At 39.1% G+C, this 22770-nt stretch overlaps 1 protein-coding gene across 3 annotated transcripts in view; it reads left to right on the top strand.

Moving 5' to 3' along the window:
• The window catches only part of MED13L (mediator complex subunit 13L), a 307838-nt gene that overhangs the window by 260468 nt on the left and 24600 nt on the right, over positions 1 to 22770 (top strand). For 2 of the 3 annotated variants that reach the window (XM_017529524.1, XM_017529526.1), the window contains 10 exons: positions 56 to 281; positions 1287 to 1392; positions 1700 to 1824; positions 4583 to 4682; positions 10409 to 10629; positions 10956 to 11161; positions 16163 to 17100; positions 18909 to 19088; positions 20050 to 20273; positions 22135 to 22327. In XM_017529524.1, the coding sequence (XP_017385013.1) occupies positions 56 to 281; positions 1287 to 1392; positions 1700 to 1824; positions 4583 to 4682; positions 10409 to 10629; positions 10956 to 11161; positions 16163 to 17100; positions 18909 to 19088; positions 20050 to 20273; positions 22135 to 22327 (2519 nt within the window). The remainder of the gene's footprint in view (positions 1 to 55; positions 282 to 1286; positions 1393 to 1699; positions 1825 to 4582; positions 4683 to 10408; positions 10630 to 10955; positions 11162 to 16162; positions 17101 to 18908; positions 19089 to 20049; positions 20274 to 22134; positions 22328 to 22770) is intronic. The other variant, XM_017529525.2, reaches the window with a different exon arrangement.

Raw genomic sequence — 22770 nt, 5'->3', positions numbered from 1 at the left:
TAAGAAACTCATTTAACCTTGTTTATCTTGTTTCAATTGTCATTTTGTCTTTTAGACTCTTAGCACAACCTAACAAACGGTTTAAAATCTGGCAAGACAAACAGCCGCAGATGCAGCCACTCCACTTCCTTGACCCATTGCCTCTATCACAACAACCTGGAGACAGTTTGGGAGAAGTGAATGACCCATACACCTTTGAAGATGGTGACATAAAATACATCTTTACAGCCAACAAGAAATGCAAACAAGGGACGGAGAAAGATTCCCTGAAAAAGAATAAGGTACCATTTAACATAGAGAGAGTCCAGCACGTGTGGGTTTCTATCTATGTCAGTAAAACATGTGTGGGAACACTTTGGAGGCAGAACGTTTCAGATAGTCTTGCCTGATTGCTCTGTCCCCATATTCATGCTCTTGGTACTATTGTATTGAACAGCGTATTGTTCCTTTTTATGTCATGGCTCACCTTTGTTTAAAAGTCAGCCGAACATAAATGAAGCCTCATATTTTCCAGGCTATAGCTTGTACAGTGCATGTTTCCTCTCATATGCTAATTCTTGTTGGCCTATGCTCCCTGCTTATTTCTTTTAAAATATTATTCCAAAGTAACCAAAATGTAAAGGGAAAAATGTTGATCATAGTATGTATATTACAACTTATCAAGCGCTTATTATCCTCACTGTGCTGAGCGCTATACCTGTGTATTCTCTGGATTCATATCAGCTCTACCCATAGACTATCAGTATTAATTTTACTGGTTTCATTGTTATAAAAATGAGTACTGGTTGTGTCTGCTGTCTTCAATTTTAAATTTTCAGACATTCTAAAATACTGGGCCATCAAAAAGGGTATTCTTGAGAATCAAGGAAGTAAGACAATTATAAGAGGCCAGTATACTTCAGGGCAGTGCTTTTTAGATTGTTTTATACAGATCTCCCTAGATCCAGAAAGCTTAATCTATACTTCATCATCTGAAATGTTGTTAAAGGCAGCTTTTAACATCGTGGCAGGTCTATAATCAAATGCCACCAGTACTCCTTAGGCATAAAAAACTGATTCACTCAGAATACCCCATAGGATTGAGGGGAAAATGGAGAGCTCATGGTTCTGTTAAAATTCTGGAGAAAGGACCTATCTTTTATTTCCTTTGGTTGCATAGACCATGGTTTATCATACTTGTGCTCATAACAAGTTCCATTCTACCCTCTAATTCTTTGTGTTCTCCCTCATATTTCACACTTTGGGTTGGTGTTCATGTGTTTTGTTTGGCTGAATTTATTATACAGTCAGAGGATGGATTTGGTACCAAGGATGTCACTACACCAGGTCATTCCACGCCGGTGCCTGATGGGAAAAATGCCATGTCTATTTTCAGTTCTGCTACTAAAACAGGTGTGTACAATGATTATTTGCCTCACTTGGATTATTGCTAAAATAAAATGCAAGGGAGATGCTCCTCAATATAAAATTTTATTCTTATTGTAATAGCAAGAATTTTATCTCATCTTTAATATATTTTGTAGTTTTTCAGTTCCTTTCAAAACTGATAAACATATTTGGAAATAATTGTTTCTAAATTTAGCTAAAACCATAGGGAAAAACTCAGGCAGGTCATGTTCACTGAGATCCGTGTCCTCTCCCCACTCCTTTGCATTTGGTGGAGTTGTTTATTCTGTTTCTTTTGCTTCCTTTCCTACAGATGTCCGGCAGGATAATGCTGCTGGCAGAGCTGGCTCCAGTAGCCTTACGCAGGTAACAGATTTGGCACCTTCCCTGCATGACTTAGACAACATCTTTGATAATTCTGATGACGACGAACTTGGGGTGAGTTTGCCATAGCTACATGCACAGAAATTTCGTTAAAACATGAAAGGACTTCATATCGCTGTTGTAGTATTTCTTTATAGTTTGGTCTGTTGAATTTGGGGGCTCTTATTTCAGGTTCTGAATGTTCTTTATAAATGTCTGTATGCTGGAGTCTAGTCACACTGTATATTTAAAAAAAGTTGATACACTTGGAAAAGATTGTAAAGATTATTGTTGTAGTGTACCCCCCTCTAGAGTTTTGTTCATTGAAGGATCTTTTTCATTAGTGTTTCCAGTTATAAATATTAAAATCTTTTCACAGTCATTTTAGTAAATTCTTCTAAATACCATTGGACTATTAGAAATATATTGTCCCTTAGATTTGATTTTTAAAGTAATGCCCACATAAATTTTTATTTATCTAATAAGTCAGAGGTTAGGTATGAAAATATGATCTATACTTTTTAAGATCATGGCATCATGGTAGGGAAATAGAATTTATATACGTAGAAGTTAAATAATACAAGGCATTGTATGATTAAAATGACAGAGAGGAATAATTGTAATTATTTGGAGATGAGCTGAACTAAAGAATCAGGAAATACGTGTCCTCTTCCTCCTGACCACCTCCGTACCTTTGGGCAAACACAAGCGCCTATTTTTTCTGGGAGACCTAGAGATGAGTAAGATAGGCTCTGTTTTCAAAAAAAAGTTTATTAGTTAATTTTTCTTTCATTTATTCACTTACCTACCTCCTTATTCATCCATTTTACATACATTTGTTAATCATTTGATGGTTAATTGCTTTGTGGTGGTACTAAGGCTAATCATTGAGGCTAGAAATATGATTAAATTACCACCTTATACTTGAGGCACTCACAGACTTATGGAGAAATGGCACATAAATAAAGTTATAATATACTTACTGCTGTGAGTCAGTAATAAACCTGAATCTAAAGTTGCTGGACATTCAGATACAAAGTGATGGGGAGCAGTGTTTAAGTTAAGTCTTGAAGGTTAAGTAGGAAACATTTCAAAAGCCCATTCTAACTTTAAAATAAAATGTATCTAACAGATATTATTCACCGTTACTGTTGTAAGTACTTAGAAGATGAGATGATAGTGGCCTGGGAGAATGAAATGTGGAAAGACTGGGGTCATTGAGAGGAAGCGGGAGGGACATTAGTTTCCATGTGGAATGAGCCTTGATTAAGCAACAAAAATGAACTAGATTGGCTTTCAGGGATAAGGAACAGACCATTGGTCTGTTTTTTGATGATGGCTAGAGACTGATAGGGCTTGGAAAGTTTTAGATTTCAGACTTTACTAATATGTGTTCCTCTGAGGTCTACTGAGTATGGAACTAAACTGGCAGAAGGGCTGTTTTTTTTTTTTCAGTCTGATATACAGAAAGCAGGAATCCTCTAATCTTGTAACTTTTGTTGGATCGGAACACTAGGGTCTGAATTTATGCAGTGGCTACATGAAGGAAAAGGACATGACAATGTGAAAAACTCTGGTAGAAGAAATGACTCATTTCTTCATTGCTGACCCAGGCATTAGAGGTCCTTTTTTGAATGTGACTATCCCCTGGAAGCCGAGTGCTGCCTGGGTTTGGTTTTAAAGATCCTGAGGGTTAGGTTAGGTCCTTTGGCAGTGGTGATGGGAATCAAATATGAAAAGAAAAGGAGCCACAAGTCAAAGGAGGAGAAAGAAAGGAACAGAGCAAGCAGTGTGGAGTGGCCTGGTCTGTTCACGGCCACCACCCTAGTAATTGTTGTTTCTGCTCTGGGCCACTCAGCTACTTCTTTGTATAAATTATGAATTACTATTAGGCTTAATGAAGAAATGTTTAACTTTTGGGAATATATTTTTAGCAATATTAACATGCAAAGAAGAATTGGACATTTTCAGTCAAATTTTCATTTCTCTGAGTGTTTCTGCTTTACTCTGATTTTTAGTCTGGCATTTAATCACATGAGCAGTTTACCCTAGAAGATATTGCTAATCCATCTTACTCATAAACGGAGTTGGGAGGCTGTCGGCTGAGTTGTCATCTCATGTGTCTTTGAATTTAATTTTAATTTTACATTTCAATTTATATAATTTTGTGACATTAAGTATAAATAAATAAAAGGCCTTCTATTTGTAAAAATTTTGTGCTTTATTTTATATTTTAATTCATCACAAGTTCATTTGATCTTAAAAGATAACCTTGCCCAGTAAGGCACTTGATTTGTCTTTGAATAACAGATCAGAGAAAAATCTTCTGAATATTTCAGTAATTTTACAAAATAAGGTTATTTTTTGTGAAGATAAAACTATCAAAATAGATACAGAAGATACTTAGTTTGTGGTGATAAATGAAAAAAAAAAAAAAAAAAGATTTGGAAGGCTTGAGATCATGTCTTTTAGATGCCTGCTTCCAAATGCAAGAAAAACCAGACCAGTTGTCAATTATTCTGGGAGGCACCAGCCTAATGTAATCATTGTGTCCATGAGAATTGGCTGGAAGAATTGCTTAAGATCTTCCAGCTCTCCTTTGATGGAACAATCTTCCCTCACAAGATCCATGAAAAGAACTCCCTCAGTTTCTTATACTTGATAAGCTGGTAACCATCTCCTTTGTTTCACTGTCTGCTGGTATTTCTAGAGGCCCACCTGGTGAATGCTTATACCAAGAGGCATCTACCAATAGGCATACACCAGGAAATACTTGATTGCTGCCCCACTTACATACACGTCACTCTGTTTTAATAATATCTTCTGTTCTTAGGCTGTATCACCTGCTCTGCGCTCATCAAAAATGCCTACAGTTGGGACAGAAGACCGACCTCTTGGGAAGGATGGAAGAGCTGCTGTTCCTTATCCACCAAGTAGGTAGAGAAACTGGACTGAGCCATTGTGGCTCACTGCCTGTAACTTAGATACAGTGTTCTCATACTCATTGTGCTTCATCTTTAGCTGAAATTCCTCTTCCTTTCCTGTGAATTTAAATATGTATAAATTGGTGTTTCTGAGATGGCAGGGAGCTAATCATATAGAGCAACCATCTTAATTTGAATCCCTTTCCTTTGTTTTCCAATTAAGAATTAGCTTTTTATACCTTAAAACCATGTTTTAGGTTTGTTTTTCTAATAGCCCTTTCCTAGTAGAATAAATGCTGCACAAGTGATTTTTCAGACTGATATGCTACTATAAGACTTTGTGTAAAACGTTTCAGTTTTTATAAATGTAATTCACGCATGGATATTGGATATTTGATTTTAGTGGTCCTTTTCAAGATGCATTCTGAAGTTTCTGTGTTTCCTTTTGAGATCAACTAGTTTTATTTTATATGCTGACAAAAAGAGGAACCTCCTTTTTTCTAGTATATTCTTTACCCTAAAAAACCACATTATTCTGCCAGAGAAAAGAAAGTCAGGGTAGCTTCTGTGAATACGCTGAAGCAGAAACATCATTCCATTGCAAATCATTCTTTAACACCTTCTTATTAACTTCAACTGGTAATGAGAACAAATTGAGGGGAAAAACCACCATGTCATAGGGATGAGTCAAAAAGCTTTATGAACCTATAAATGTAGTGCTGATTTACTCAAATCTAGAAGTGAGAAGTATACAGAGATTCGATTTTGACAGCTTTAGTGGATCCATAGCTTTTTAAAATATGCAAAGCTTTCTCAAGCATGACATGGGTGAAAATGAATAATGATAGCCAGCCAGTTGCTGTAGTTTTTTTAATTAAACATTTTTCTTTTTTTATTACTCTGCACTGCAGAATTTTACAAACATGGAACTTCACAGATTAAAAGAAACAGTATTAAAATAGATATGTGGAGGTCAGATGAGTGAGTTGTTCATCTTGTTTGAATCAGTTGATCCTTTGCCCATTTTGACATGAAGTGATATGTAGTGATGTGAAATGTTGGAATGTCTGATAACTCACCCAAGATTTTGCACTCTCAGACCTCCTGCTAGTTAGTGGCATTGCCCAGTCAAGCATGTCGTGTGCTCTGTCCTTTCATTTCTGTCCAAAAAGAATTATTTCAAAAGGAATCTACTCAAAATTTTATGATAAAGTACACATTATGAAAACAAATTAATTTGAAATGTAGTACAGAAATATTAATACCAGGAAAACCCGGATATGCAAGATCCAGAGGATCATTTTAATGTATACAAAGAGTATGTATAAATACGCATTTGTGAGAATATATGTATTTGTGGGAGGGGGTGGGGGAATGAGGGAAACACACAGTATTTCCTCCCAAAAAGGGACAATGAAAATAGCCTGGCAAGATATTTTAATCTCAGCAGTAGCTTTTTGGGCATTGAGGTGGGAAGACAGATGTATTATAAAAATTAATGTCTACTCTGTATCCCAGCACTTTGGGAGGCCAAGGTGAGTGGATTACTTGAGGTCAGGAGTTGGAGACCAACGTGGTGAAAACCCGTCTCTGCTAAAAATAGAAAAACTAGCCAGGCATGGTGGCGGGCACCTATAATCCCAGCTACTCGAGAGGCTGAGGCAGGAGAATTGTATGAACCCAGGAGGTAGAGGTTGCAATGAGCCGAGATCGCTCCACTGCATTCCTCCCTGGGCAACAGAGCAAGACTCCGCCTCAAAACACAAAAACAAAACAAAGTTAATGTCTAGAACACCACTGTCCAATAGAAACACAAGGTAAGCCACAAATGAGTGCCACATATGCAATTTCAAATTTTCTAGTGGCTATTTAAAAAAATTAATTTTAATAAAATACAGAATTTTATTTAACTAAGTGTCCAAAATACCATTTTTACATATAATTAGCATAAAATTATTGCAGTATTTCATATTCGTATAAAAATGTAATATTTAATGGTTGTATACCTTTTACACTTTTTTTTTTTTTTGTATGAAGTCTTTGGAATACAGTGTATATTTTACACATGCAGCCCATCTCCATTTGGTCAAGCCCCATTTTTGGGTTCTCAGTAGCCACATTTGACCAGTGGATATTGTGTTGGAAAGCATAGGTTCATAATTATTCATTTGTGAATGTAATGCTGAAGACAGCAACTAACAGTGACAAATAGGTTTACTTTAATATCAAGTTTCTGTTAAGGTAGTATTGTGTTATAGTAAAGACATGTTTTTATTAGATTTTATTATTAACCACTTTCTTGTGGATTTTTGTATTTGAAAGCACATCAGTTTAGAGTATGAGTCTTTGAATAGACAGAAGGAAAGAGTTGGATTTTGGAGTTCATTTGTTTATTTTCCAAGAGTCCTTACTGTTTGGAAGAGACTTGGCTAGGTGATCAGGGGTGGGGAGAACACTAGGAAGTCAGTGAAGCTGCTTTATTGGATGGCTTCCATCCTGTGCATGAATACATGAAGTGCTGGGCAGGAGCTTGTGGGTGTCTTCTGCATTCCTGCTGAAGTACAGAGGTCTTGCAGGATAGGCAGGGTGGGAGTAAGCAGAGCACTGTGGACGACACAGCTCACCTCCAGTCCCTCCTGGTGGCTGTTTCCACCCTTTGCTTTAGCCATTTTCTGGGAAGAAAACTGAACAGACAAACCATGTTTCTATTTTTAGAGGACCAAAATATTTCTCAAGGTCTCTTTTTGCTTTGCCCACTTGGAGCCCAGTTTCCTTTGACCATCTCAAAGTTTCTCTAGGGCCATCTCTTTTTAGAAATTCCCGTAACTTGACAGTAGTTCCATCTTTTTCCAACCCAGCTTTGGGAGGGAGAATTAATTTGTACTGACTTCATCATTTGCTGAATGTTTAGATGTACACAGCAAAGTGCATACATTATCTCATGTAGCATACACAAAAAATATGAAGTAGATATTCTTTCCATTTTACAGATTAGGAAACTGAAGTGAGACAGACTGAGTCTTCCTTAAGAATATCTCCTAGTAAGAATGATAAATACCACTCTATAAAGTGACTCTCTTGTAGATAGAATGTTGTCTGTCCTCTTTTGTGTATTGTCTATTTACCTTTGATAAAAATTAACAGGGTGGCTGAGGCTTTGAAAACTGAGATATATGCATGCGTTCAGGAAGATCAAAGGAGTCAGCTAACCCTAAGTGGGTGGAAATGCCTTCATTATGTTTCTTAGAGGAAATATAAAAACAAATTTAATAGAATTTTTTTGTTTTGCAAAATCTTGTATCATAGGATACTTGTAAGTAAAAGAAAGGCTATGTTTAAGCTCATCCTTTTAACTTAAAGAGAATTTATATGATTTCTGTACTTCACAAAGAGCTACATTGGCTATTAAGATTGTGTGGCATTGTGACTTTGAAGATTTTTTGAAGCAGAATTATGTTTTGAAATATAGCACAAATTATATTAGTTTTGTAGTATCTATTCTTCAGCTAGGGAGGAGGAATAGGGACTAAAGGTTAAAAACGATGCATATATTTCAAGTGAAGACGAACTTTTTTTTTGTTTTTTTGAGACAGAGCTTTGCTCTTTCACCCAGGCTGGATTGCAGTGTTGAGATATCGGCTCACTGTAACCTCCGCCTCCCCGAGTCAAGCAATTCTTGTATCTCAGCTTCCTTGCCAACATGCCCAGCTAATTTTTGTTATTTTTAATAGAGACAGAGTTTTGCCATATTGCCAGACTGGTCTCAAACTCCTGGCCTCAAGTGGTCTGCCCGCCTTGGCCTTCTAAAGTGCTGGGATTATAGGTGTGAACCACCCTGCCTGACCTCCAGTGTAGACTAACTTTATACGAAAGATCTTGGCTTTGTTTTAAAGAAAATTTACTGATCTGTGGCTGCTACATTTGAAGTCCTGTTTTTCCACCTCAGGATGTATCGGTTTTGTAGCTTCTCAAGTAGTTCTCTGCCAGTTTCTTGTTTGGTTTAGCTCCTGTTTCTACTTCTATAAATTTTTAAGGTGCCTTGAAGATCAGCTTAGGGTTTTTCGAGTTTTTTTTTTTTTTTTTTTAGAAGCGGCAGGTACTATTTTGTATAATGCCGTCAGATACAGATTCCTCTTACAGAAAATAAGTAGCCGTGGAGCATCGCTAATGGAAATGAATGTTGGAATTAACAACCCCGCTGGCCTCTTCCTCTCCTTATTTTACAAATAGCTCCACAGGCCAAGAGAGGCTAAATGATTTGGGATTGTATAATTGTTTCACTTAGAAACACAGTAAAAATTATGTAATCCAGAGGTCCTCACATTTTCTTCTGCCTCCTTATGCTGAGGTGGTTGAAAGCTTTCCTTTCTCCCCACAAACAGAGCAAAGCAAGCCAGCCTGTTGAGAATCATCCATCTAGCCCTCCCTTCCCTGTTAGATGAAGGAACTGAGGCCCCAAGGGAGGAAGTGACCTTACCACAGCAGAGCTCTGTCCCCAGCACCTGGACTGTGTAGCCCAGCATGGTACAGTTGTTCAGTGTTAATTTCTGATTCAGAGCTGGGAGTCAGATCGTAGTCGATTCAGTGGTTATTGTGGGCCTGTTTAAATGTTGAAATTGTTGGAACGAGCAATAGGATAGGAAACAGGGACATTTAATCACTGGTTTAAAAACCCGTGGCTCCAAACTTAAAAAATTTGCTGTGTAGGACACCGCCTAGTGGCCAAGTTTTGCAACTACAACTTGCTTTTGACATAAGTCTACTTTTTAAGAATCAGTCAGTGCCTCAATGAGCTGCTGTTAGTGATAATTTTTTACTCTAGGTGATTAAAGGAACTTAAAAAAAGAAGTTCAGAATCACTGTTCTAAGTATTTCTTAAAAGAAACTATGAGCTTTCATTTTAATGTCTGTCTGGAAAAAGTATGGAACTGTTTCCCCAAAAGAGCAGCTGTAAGTCTAGTGGATTTGTCAAACTATCTGAGTAATCTTGCATATGAACCACAATTCTGGCTCCAAACAATTTTTATTTTTTGTAATACTTCATACATATCTGAAAGATAGAACTTTTAGTAGTGGTAACTATCTAATTGCTTCCATTTTCCTGTTTAATTCCTCTTCCTTACCTTAGACTTTTCAGGAAATCAGTTGTTGGACGAAAAATACAAGTTATACAGACTTTGTTTACTTCAATAATGTGAAGCCAGACCACAAACCATCAAGAAGTTAGTGATAAAGACCAAGAAAAGTCCAGGTGCAGTGGCTCATGCCTGTAATCCCAGCACTTTGAGAGGCTGAGGCGGGGGGATCACCTGAGGCCAGGAGTTGGAGAACAGCCTGAACAACATGGTGAAACCCTGCCTCTACAAAAATACAAAAATTAACTGGGCATGGTGGCACGCGCCTATAGTCCCAGTTACTTGGGAGGCTGACGGACAAGAATCGCTTGAGCCCGGGAGGTGGAGGTTGCAGTGAGCCGAGACTGCGCCACTGCACTTCAGCCTGGATGGCACAGTGATACTTTGTCTCAAGAAATAAAATAGAACAAGACCCAGAAAAAGATAATTCTCTGCTGATAGCCATCTTCTTAGACACTTCCATTATTAATATTCTTTTGTGAACTGATGTGATCATTTAATTAGCACTATTTTTGGTGCCAAATGGTGTGCCTGGCTATAAACTAGGACTTTTAGAAGCCCTTCCTGTTAAACAAGTTTTTTAAAATTTCTTATTTTTAGCAGTTGCAGACTTGCAAAGGATGTTCCCCACTCCACCATCTTTGGAACAGCATCCTGCATTTTCTCCTGTGATGAATTATAAAGATGGTATCAGTTCAGAGACAGTGACAGCATTAGGCATGATGGAGAGCCCTATGGTCAGTATGGTTTCAGCACAACTCACAGAATTCAAAATGGAAGTGGAAGATGGATTAGGAAGTCCCAAGCCAGAGGAAATTAAGGTAATTGTCAGTACATTAACATTTCCAGGGCAGAGTGGTTTCCAAGTGGATTCGTGTACATCTGCTTTAAAATATTACCTGTATGCCATATATACATTAGTTCCTAAGAATCCTTTTAAGTAGAACATGAGGCACACTAGTGGGCGTATGAAATAGTGTCTTTTGATTGATGTAACATTTCTGCCTTAGCATTTTCTAATGAGCAAAGGAGAGGAATACTGAAATGCAGTCATTTTGGTTGCTGTTTTTTATGATAGCCCTGTGCCACTGTGGTGTGTCCTACATAGTTTACCAGTATTAACACTGACCCCACTTTGTCGTCATAGGACTTTTCATATGTGCACAAAGTTCCATCCTTTCAACCTTTTGTGGGATCCTCCATGTTTGCTCCACTGAAGATGTTGCCGAGCCATTGTTTGCTACCTCTGAAGATACCCGATGCCTGTCTGTTTCGGCCTTCGTGGGCAATTCCTCCTAAAATTGAACAACTGCCCATGCCCCCTGCAGCCACTTTCATTAGAGATGGCTACAAGTATGTATGAGAGTTACGTCATTTACTTGCCATATTTGATGCAATTTTTAACTTAACTAAATGCTTGTTAAAAATGATAAGAAGGGCTGGGTGCGGTGGCTCATGCCTGTGATCCCAGCACTTTGGGAGGTCAAGGCGAGCGGATCACTTGAGGTTAGGAATTTGAGACCAGCCTGGCCAACATGGTGAAAACCCATCTCTACTAAAAACACAAAAAAATTAGCTGGGTGTGGTGGTGGATGCCTGTAATCCCAGCTACATGCAAGGCTGAGGCAGGAGAATTGCTTGGACCTGGGAGGTGGAGGGTTACAGTAAGCCAAGATCACGCCACTGTACTCCATCCTGGGCGACGGAGCGACTCTGTCTCAGAAAAAAAAAAAAGCAAAAAAGAAGAAATGATGACAAATAGCATATCATTTGAAACTTTCCTTTATTGGCCATTCATCTTTTTGTGTAAATTATTTTGTGCTGGAAAATGTGCCTTATTTTCTAAATGAAATTTTGTATGCAGGCAGTCCCTGACTTAGAGTGGATTTACTCAGGAGTTTTTGACTTTATGATGATGTGAAAGTGATACACATTCAGGAGCCATTGTACTTTGAGAACCCATATAACTATTCTGTTTTTTACTTTCAGTACAGTATTTGATAAATTACATGAGATACTCAGCACTTTATGAAACAGGCTTTGAGTTCAATGATTTCCCCAACAGTAACCCAATGTCAGTGTTCTGAATATGTTGAAGATAGGCTAGGGCTGGTGCAGTGGCTCACGCCTGTAATCCCAGCATTTTGAGAGGTCAAGGTGGGTGGATTGCTTGAACTCAGGAGTTTGAGACCAGCCTGGGTAAATGGTGAAACCCCGTTTCTACAACAAAAGTAAAAATATTTAGCTGGGCATGATGGCGTGTGCTTGTAGTCCCAGCAACTCAGGAGGCTGAGGTAGGAGAATTGCTTGAACCCAGGAGGTGGAGGTTGCAGTGAGCCAAGATTGCACCACTGCACTCCAGCCTGGTCAGCAGAGCGAGACCCTGTCACATAAACAAAGATAGGCTAAGCTAAGATGGAATCCGTTTTCCCTGTGACGAATAATTTCTTAATGAATAAAATGTTTTAAATGCTATTAAAGGCCACAAAAATGGCCTGGGGTCAGGGAAGCAATGTATAGATGAAATGGTCAGGGTAAAGGCAAAAGAGTTGGTACTATGATGCTGAGCACCATTGCAGGTGAGCAAGTGAAGTCTAGTGTAAACCATTTAAAGGGATGTTTGCTATTCAAGTGCAGGGGGGTTGTTGTCAGGCAAGACTGGGGTCATTGTGGCCAGATCCTTCTGTTTCTGAGGATCACTTGAAATCTGGATTTTTATGTTTTCCTTTCTTCAAAATGTTTTCAGCTAATACATAGTTAAGCTTAAGAAACCAATTAAACAAATGTGTGGTCCAGCCTCAGCCTGTGGGCTTCAATTTTGTGACCTTCTGTAAAATCACCCTGATGAAGTTAATTTTAATATCCTAACAAGTCTTCCTGCTTGTGTATATAAAGTCAGTGTCAGAAAGAAAAACCATGACAGAAAAGTACAGAAGAATCCTAGACTTAGGAAGCTACAGCTACAGTGTCATGCGACTTAAATTCCTGCCTTCTAAAAATTATATGCATGACCTTAAATGACCATTTTACCTGGGCCTTCCCTTTAAAATGAAGTAATCCTGCGCTGCCTCCCACAAAGGACTTTTGCAAGGCTTCGGTGACTAATAATTGTAGAAGTACCGTGGAAATAACAATGCACCAGCAATGTAGAGTGTGTTGAAAAGCACCCTGAGCGCCTGGCTGATGTGCTGCGGCTGCGCTCCGAGTGTACTCTAGCTTACTCAGCTAGATACTGGCACAACACAGCTAGAACAACTTGGTGCATAAGGGGTTAGCTTAGCACATGCAGTTGCAAATACCATAGCAGTTTTAAGAACCTATTCAGCAGCTTAATTTCTTTCATACATGCAGGTTCCCCCAAAAAGATCACATGCAAGCTTTTGCTGTATAATGGTTTAAAGAATTTAGGTCATTATTTATATGTATTACATCTTTCATTTGACATCCCAAAGATTCTTTGTATTCTTAACTGGCACTGTTAATACAGTTTTGTGTGATGAAGGTTTTGTTTTTGTTTTTTGGGTTTTTTTTTTTTAGAGGCAGGGTCTTACTCTGTCACCCAGGCTGGAGTAGAGTGGCGCAATCTTAGTGCAGCCTTGACTTCGTGGGCTCAAGCATTCCTCCCACATCGGCCTCCTGAGTAGCTGGGACCACAGACCAATGTCACCACATCAGCTAATTTTTCAGAAATTTTGTTGTAGAGTCTGCATCTCCCTGTGCCGCCTACACTGGTCCTGAACTCCTGGGCTCCAGTGCTCCTCCTGTCTCGGCCTCCTAAATTACAGGCATGAGCCACTGCACCTGGCACGAAGGTGATTCCTGTCTGCTCTGTCCAGTCTGGCAGTCACCAGCCTCATGTGCCAGGTGTTGACTACTTGAATTGTGGCTAGTGAGACCAAGACTGAATTTCTAGTTTTACTTTAATTAATTTAAATTTAGGACGTGGAGGCTACTGGCTGCCTTACTGGGCAGTATGTTTCCAGAGTGTGTGTAATCCTCCTGCTGTGGTCTCTGCCCACCATCACCCTGGACAACTCCTTTGTCATCCGTAGTACCCCTGCAGTCACTTGCTTAATGTCTGCCATGCTTGCTTATGAGCCACCTTTTCTTTCTCTTTTTCACTTTTGACTATCCAGTTTCTAGCATAGGGTTGCTACTCAATTCATTTTTATTAAATGGGAAAAATCAGATTACAAGATAAACCATTCTTACTACCCAGGGAGCAGTTTAATTCTTTAGGTTTTCAGTTAGTAGTCTTAGTTCCTTTTCTGATCTGAACTGCATAATAATTTTATAGTTTTGTTGAACAGGAAAATTTGAAAGGAGTCCAATTAGAGTAAAGATCATCATTACACAGTTACTATTTTGGTTTCTAAGAGAGCAGTGATTGCCAATCAAGTTTTCTGGGTCATTTTTTTTTTTTTTAAATCTGTACTCAAAGATATACCACCGTGCCTGAGATTTAATATTTCTTTACAGTGCCTGATTTGGACTTTGAGGCTGGTAGTTTAGGCATAGCTAATTAAAAAATCACAGGAAAATTCTTTAAAGAGACATTTCTTTATGACATTCTTTCACATTATAAGTAACTGAATATGTAGTTTATTGGAGGAAAATTAAGTATAGTATTAATATATATAAAAGCATTAAGAATTAAAAAAAAAATCTATTCTTTTGATACCTTCTAAGTAGAAAGAATGGACTCATATGCTGATATACATACACATCTAAGAAAGTACAGTTGTCTCTTGATATCCTTGGGGGATTGATTCCGAGACCCCCTCAGATACCAAAATCTGAAGATACTCAAGTCCCCTGTGTAAAATGGCACAGTATTTGCATGTGACTTAAACAAATCCTTCTGTATACCTTAAATCCTCTCTGGGTTATTCGTAATACCTAATGCAAGGTAGATGCTATATAAATCATTGTTGTGCTTTACTGTTTTTGTTGGTGTTTTGTTTTGTGTTTTTTTGATCTCGTGTGTGTGTGTGTGTGTGTGTGTGTGTGTGTGTTTTGTTTTTGTTTTTGAGATGGAGTTTCGCTCTTGTTTCCCAGGCTGGTGTACAATGGCGCGACCTGGGCTCACTGCAACCTCCGCCTCCCTGGTTCAATTGATTCTCCTGCCTCAGCCTCCTGAGTAGTTGGATTACAGGCACATGCCACCATGCCTGGCTAATATTTGTATTTTTAGTAGAGACGGGGTTTCATTGTATTGGTCAGCCTGGTCTCGAATTCCCGACCTCAGGTGATCCATCCACCTTGGCCTCCCAAAGTGCCAGGATTACAGGTGGAAGCCACCACACCTGGCCTATTTGCATTTTTTAATTGTTGTATTTTTAAAATTTTCCATCTGTATATGGTTGAATCCATAGATATAGAAGGCCAACTGTACATCCGGAAAATGTTATGTGATAATGAAACAGCAGAACCTTGCAGACAGTGTTTTCTTTTCTGCTTGGCTATTCCAAAAAAAAGTCACTGCTTATGAGAAAGTAGATAACATAGGCCAGTCAGTCTTGGACAACTAAAATAATTATACTATATGGAATGCATAACATAAGTGAAAAGTTAAAAATGAAGAAGTGCCTCCCACCCCACAGAAACCTGTGGGAAGCTGGAAACTATGATACAGCCTGTATACTTCTGTGCAACCACCTAATTAATACTGGGGCCTCTTAGCCGCATGTGTAATATTTCTGTTAATTGTAAGATAGTACTGGTAAATGGGCTACTCAAAATAGAATTCCCTCATGGTCACTCATTACTATAAAAATGTAAGCCTTAAGATAGGGCTGCATTTTGAAAATTAGAAAAATGTTAAATTTTCATGTGTATTTGATTATAACTACTTGGATATTATATATAGATTTTAGCCTCAGAGAACAAGTACACTCGCAGACTTTGAATTTAAAAATGACAAAAATGTAATTGCAAATCAGATGGAAATTTCATTCTATGGTCTTCTAGCTAATTTAGCATCTGAACTTATATGTTGAAGTTCCATTTAGTAGTTAAAACTTTTCAAATTACATTGACCAAACCCAATACCATGTTTTCTTTTAAAAGTAGTAAAAGTTCCTTCAAGTGGTTAGGATGGGGATAGCTTATATGTGGAACAAGTAGAAGGAAAGTGCTGTGTTGAATTACTCTTCATACCGTGCTTTCTGCTTCTCCACACGCTGCACCGACCTTTGTACCCTGCTTTTTTTGTTGTTTTGAAGGGAAAATTATAGCAGTGATAGCAGAAACAAATGATAAGAAACAGACAGTACGCGGCCGGGGTGATCATGTGTCTACTCCGACATCTGTGACATGCTTCCCCTCCTCACTTGGTGCCTTCTCTTTTTACAGTAACGTGCCTAGTGTTGGGAGCCTAGCAGATCCAGACTATCTTAACACACCACAGATGAACACACCCGTGACGTTGAACAGCGCTGCCCCAGCCAGCAATAGTGGGGCAGGAGTCCTCCCATCTCCAGCAACCCCTCGATTCTCTGTCCCCACACCACGAACCCCCAGGACCCCAAGAACTCCCAGAGGTGGGGGCACTGCTAGTGGTCAAGGGTCTGTTAAGTATGACAGCACTGATCAGGGGTCACCAGCCTCCACCCCCTCTACTACGCGGCCCCTCAACTCTGTGGAGCCTGCCACCATGCAACCAATTCCTGAAGCCCACAGCCTCTATGTTACCCTGATTCTCTCCGATTCCGTGATGAATATCTTTAAAGACAGAAACTTTGACAGCTGTTGCATCTGTGCCTGCAACATGAACATCAAAGGGGCGGATGTCGGGCTTTACATCCCCGATTCTTCCAATGAGGACCAGTACCGCTGTACCTGTGGGTTTAGTGCGATTATGAACCGCAAACTTGGCTACAATTCAGGACTTTTCCTTGAAGATGAGTTGGATATTTTTGGGAAGAATTCTGATATTGGTCAGGCTGCAGAGCGGCGCCTACTGATGTGTCAGACAACCTTCCTTCCTCAGGCAGAAGGAACCAGAAAATCCCAGGAACCACCCATAAGCCTTCTCCTCCTCCTCCAGAGTCAACACACACAACCTTTTGCTTCACTGAGTTTCCTGGACTACATTTCCTCTAACAATCGCCAGACTCTTCCCTGTGTAAGCTGGAGTTATGACCGGGTGCAAGCAGATAATAACGATTACTGGACGGAATGCTTCAATGCATTGGAGCAGGGGCGGCAGTATGTGGATAACCCCACTGGTGGAAAAGTGGACGAAGCTCTGGTGAGAAGTGCCACTGTGCACTCTTGGCCTCACAGCAATGGTAGGTGTCCCAGAACACAAATTTGCTTTGAGGAGTATCTTGGTATATCTTGGTATGATCTTAACTTAAAAGCTTTATTTTCTTTGTTGTTTGACCAAAAAAACAAAAAAAGTTAATTTTATGTCTTTAAGGGAGATAAAAAGAACTAAAGTGAGAGCTGTATTGACTTCATCCTAAACTTAAGGACTGAGAGAAGGTTTTATATTGAAATGCCTTTGGAGAAAAGTAATTGTTTTCTGAAATTTTCCTCTTGTAATAACCCATGAGTAAGCAATCCATGTTGGAAACCTGTGACAGCTGAGTATGAGAGTCATCACGAGCTTACAGACTGATAATTTTGCACACTCTTGCATGTTTAAATCCACCATTCTTCCACATCCAGTTTCCAAGGAACCTCTTCCATGAAACCTTCTACCTATTTCCAGAGTCTTTTCTCCTTTCTCTGTTTCCCCCGCTGTTGTATCACTTGTAACAAAATCACATTTTACTTTGCATTGTGGTTACAGAGGCATATATTATTATATGTGGCTGTATTATTAAAAGCTCCAATTGACAAATATTTTTGAAAGTTGGGCTGTGAGAGTGCCAAGCAACTTGCTATTCCCTTTTCTTACTCAGTCTCTACCTAAACTGCAATGCGTCATGGGTGATAAAATGGTTACTGAAAGAACCAAGGCACCTGCCCTCATGGACTTCCTAATCTATTCTGGAAGTGAGCATTAATTAAATAATGACACAAGTCGCATATTATTACAACCCATTTTGTAAGTGATAAAAGCATGGGATAGGCGGAGGCACTCTAGGCTGAAGGTCAGAGAAGACTTCGTTGAAGAAGTAGTAACATTTGCTTGGAGATCTCAGTGATGAGTACGGATTAACTGAGGTAGGAGAATGGGGAGCAAGGCATGTGTCCCAGACAGAAGGCGCTGCAAGTAAGAAGGCTCTTGATTGTACGGTGCCTGGGGCCTTTGAAACGGAAGCAAAGTTAGAAGCCAGCAGGGGCTAGATTGTTTTTTAGAGGCATGCCAGGGGTTGGGTCTTCCTGCAAGAAACAATAAAAAGTCATTGAAAGGTTTTAGGAAGAAGCACTGACATCAGATTTGTGCAGTTAGGAAAGAAAACTTGGAGTGTGCACTGGCTATAATTCTGGGTATGGATTAGAAAATGGCGGGAATGGATTTGAAGAGACTAGGAGGTTATAGAGGAAGACCTAGTCAGAAACAATAGCTTGCCTTAGGGTCCTTGTGAAGAAGGTGGCTTCAGTCCTGGAGTGGCTTTTGCTGTGTTTCCATGTGCCTCTGGCTGCAGTGAAGATTGACTGTCTCTTTATGTATTCTGTATTTTGTGAAAATATTTTTACAATTAAGAGCATTTAAAGAGTTTTTAAAATCTTCTATTTAAGTTCGATTATTTCCTACTCATCAAATAAACAACACATTGATATTTGCAAATAAAAGTAATACAATAATTAAGAAACTTTTGTAGCTGTCTTATGAAAATCCTTGAAAATAGATTTACATGGTTTTAAAAAGCCACACCTATCCATGTTTCCACTTTTAAACAGTTCTTCCATTAAACTTTTTTATAGAATAATCCATTTCCCTTTTTATTATTTTTGATACGTTATCAATTATTTTCTCTAATATAGAAGAATATCTTTCCTTTTGACTCCTAAGTCAGATATTTTAGAATTTACTACAGCTAATAACATCGTTGTCCTGGACTATAACTGAGGCTCAAGGTGATGGCAAGGAAAAGGAGGGTGCTAGCCCCCTTATTTTCTCTGTTTTTTCTCACTTCTCTTCCAGTGCTGGACATCAGCATGCTCTCCTCCCAGGATGTGGTTCGTATGCTGTTGTCCCTGCAGCCCTTTCTCCAAGATGCCATCCAAAAGAAGCGCACGGGCAGGACCTGGGAGAATATCCAGCATGTGCAGGGACCACTCACTTGGCAGCAGTTCCATAAAATGGCAGGACGGGGAACCTATGGTAGGGTCTTTGCCCTGTTTAAAATTTCTTCTGACATCAGTGCTTTTCAGTGAAGAGCAGCATTAGTTACTGTCAAGTCCTTGCTTTGCTAACAAAATGGAATATTTTTCTTCATGAGCATTAAGTTTTATGATCTGTTTTTTTTAAAGTTACTTTTGGGTCAAGTTTTCCTATCACCCTTGGCATAGTCCAGGTCAATGAGGAAGATAATCCCTACAAAGTGTGTTTCTTAGAGTCTCCTCGTCTTCCCAGTCCTCATTGTGTTTTCTTTTTCTTTTTCTTTTTCTTTTTTTTTTTTTTTTTTTTTTTTTTTTTTTTTGGGAGACGGAGTTTCGCTCTTGTTACCCAGGCTGGAGTGCAATGGCGCGATCTCGGCTCACCGCAACCTCCGCCTCCTGGGCTCAGGCAATTCTCCTGCCTCAGCCTCCTGAGTAGCTGGGATTACAGGCACGCGCCACCATGCCCAGCTAATTTTTGGTAGTTTTAGTAGAGACGGGGTTTCACCGTGTTGACCAGGATGGTCTCGATCTCTTGACCTCGTGATCCACCCGCCTCGGCCTCCCAAAGTGCTGGGATTACAGGCTTGAGCCACCGCGCCCGGCCCATTGCGTTTTCATCTGGACGGACTTCTGGGCCAATTCTGTCTGTTCCATCATAGTCAGGATAGCAATGCCTATCTTGAAGGAAATGAAGCAGTGCTGCCTGGAAGATTAATTGTAACTCGTTCTAGTCAGCCCTGTGATCTTACTGAACCTTTGTAAGCAAATTCTGACTTACTTAATTAAGAGTCCTCATCAGTGGCCATTTAATTAGATGATTTGAAAGACACTTTTAAGAATATCTTGTCAACTTGCCGTGAAATTTCAGATGCCAGAATTAAGATCAGTGCACCAGGAATTTCTAAATTGTCAAGGTTGTGGGGAAAACACTAGCACCTTCCTAAACTACAATGTCATTTTAGGTTCAGAAGAATCTCCTGAGCCGTTGCCCATCCCCACTCTGCTGGTAGGCTATGACAAGGATTTCCTCACCATCTCACCGTTCTCCTTGCCATTTTGGGAGAGGCTGTTGTTGGACCCATATGGGGGCCACCGTGATGTTGCCTATATTGTGGTGTGTCCAGAAAATGAGGCCTTGCTCGAAGGAGCCAAAACTTTCTTCAGGGACTTGAGTGCTGTATACGAGGTGAGGAAGTTACTGTTAAAGTCGCTTTTTACGACATGGATTTTCTGATTGTTTCTAGTGATGACTAAACTTCAAGACAGATGTCTTGAAAGTGAATCTCAAAGACAATTTGCAAACAGGAGGATGAGGAAGAAAATTGAACTGACAGATTTTTCTGGAAGCAAGTTGCCTTCCCATCTTGGCTTTATATTTATTAGATTTAGAAGACTTTCCCCTCTCATCCTTACCACATGTCTTAAAATTCCATCAGCTCTCTCTTCTCCATTTATGTGCTAAAATTTGAAGAGTATTGCTCACCAGGGGAAAGTGTGGCTGTGTAGAAGATGAGCTTTACAAAAAGAGCACATCTACTCTATTTATTTATTTATTCGATGGAGGGATAGGGTGAGTAGATGAGAGTTCCTGACAACAGTATAAAAATGTTTCTTTTGAAAATTTCTGAATTGAAAAATAAGTTTAATGAATCATATCCCTGTTGTGTTTTAACACTACATCTTAATACTGAAACTTTCATACTGATTAAAAATATAATGCCTATAATAATGTAAAAACAGGCAGATAGTGTTACATCTTTAGAATGTGAAATACTGTTGCTTTAAAAACAATAGACTCATGTCTGTCTCTGAAGAGTAAGTGCTATGTTTCATATGCCAAAGTATATATGCACCAAATTCTTTGTATCTAACACATTGTATTTGGCAAAATGAAATTAATATCTGTAAAGTATTTAGAACTGTGATAAGCACATAAGCATTATGAAAGTGGTTTTTAAATAAGATTCCAAACTGAATTCCAAAATATTCCAAAACAGGACATTCACGATCTATAAATGTATGAGTAAGCATGGAATAGTAAATTTACATGTTGCTCCAAAGAAATGAGGAAATGCTAATGTGATGTAATGACATCAGTTAAGTCACTTGGATACATTCATTTCTAAATGGTGCCTGGGCGAGGGGATATGTAATACTATTAAATCGTAACTAACACAGAAAACTTGTGTAAGCAGTTTTAAAGCCCAGCCATTCCCTTGTATAGAACCTTCAGTATAAGTTATAAAACGTGAGAAGCACTGCCAGATCTTTTTAAGAGAGTACAGGCACTCTTAATTTTTCTTAATGACTTCACGAGGGTTGCTCATTCAGCAGTAATTCATACCTCCTTAAGAAGAGTATACACTAGAGGATTTTGTGGGGCTTAGTAAGTCTTCACTTTATCTACTCTAGTAAGGAATAATAATATGGGCTCTCCTGCTGGTGAACAGGTAGTTTACTCTTTGCAGGTTTATTATATTCTCTGCCATAAGCACCCATTTAGCGTCATGGAGATTAATAGCAGAATCTCCTTGTCCTATTTACTTTTAAAAAAGTGATCAGCATACTCACTGCTTCAGTGGCCCCTACTATTGGTGATCTCCAAATGTCTTTAACAGTATAACAGATGGCCCATAAAATTTTAATGTTATATTATGGGGAAACATTATGAGTAGGGATTACTTAGGAGATTTTAGTGGACATATGTCTCAGTCAGCCACAGTAGGCAGGAATCCGCTAATTCTTTGTCCATTGGCAATCAGATAGTGTTCGGCAGTCTCCTCTTGTGCGGGAGGAATTGGCTTGAGTGAAGAAACGTTTTTCTTTGAGAGCCTAATCCAAGTTTTGGAGAGACACATAGCAATTTAAGGATACATTATGATTACCTGAAAGGACCAGCTTACAATGTTGGTTTGATTGCCTGTGATAACCCTAAAAGAAAAAGGAAAATGCTTCCATATATATGTTAAAGAATCTCCTTTGCAACGGTAGGTACTAAATGAAGGAATGGCTTCTGTTATAAATAATGATCTTGTCTATGCTATCAGATGTGTAGGCTTGGGCAGCACAAGCCCATCTGCAAAGTGCTGCGTGACGGGATCATGCGTGTGGGAAAAACCGTGGCACAGAAACTGACAGATGAGCTTGTGAGTGAGTGGTTTAACCAGCCTTGGAGCGGCGAGGAGAATGACAATCATTCCAGACTCAAACTTTATGCGCAAGTTTGCCGCCATCACCTAGGTAAATGGGAATTTATTTGGCAAAGTAGAATAGGAGAGGTAAAATAGCAAATCCCTCCCATCCCTTCTTTTATAGATGCAACATTATATTTCTTTTATCTCAAGTAATGCTGTATTTTGTGTTCTGGGTAGTTTAATACTAATTTCTATATGGACGTATATTTTTTTAAAAACTATTTGAAGATGCCTAATCATGTCTAATTTACTCTGCATTTTGAAAACTTAGCAGCATGACTTGGTATTAGCTGCTTAGTTTTAACCCATATTCTGAAGAGAATCTTAGAAGCTTATAAACCTGGGAGCATAATGTACTGAGATGACTGTGGAATGTATAGCTTCTCATTTTTCAGGGCAGGCATATGGAATCAGTCTGAAAGGAGACTATCACAAGTGATTGATTTCCTCTTTTCAAACAAGCCTCTTCTGTAGAATTTATAAGTTGCT

This window comes from Cebus imitator, unplaced genomic scaffold (assembly GCF_001604975.1).
Source record: "Cebus imitator isolate Cc_AM_T3 unplaced genomic scaffold, Cebus_imitator-1.0 Scaffold59, whole genome shotgun sequence".
Taxonomy (NCBI): Eukaryota; Metazoa; Chordata; class Mammalia; order Primates; family Cebidae; genus Cebus; species Cebus imitator.
The sequence above is the reverse complement of the archived record's forward strand: the minus strand, read 5'-3'. Positions and strand labels throughout refer to the sequence as shown.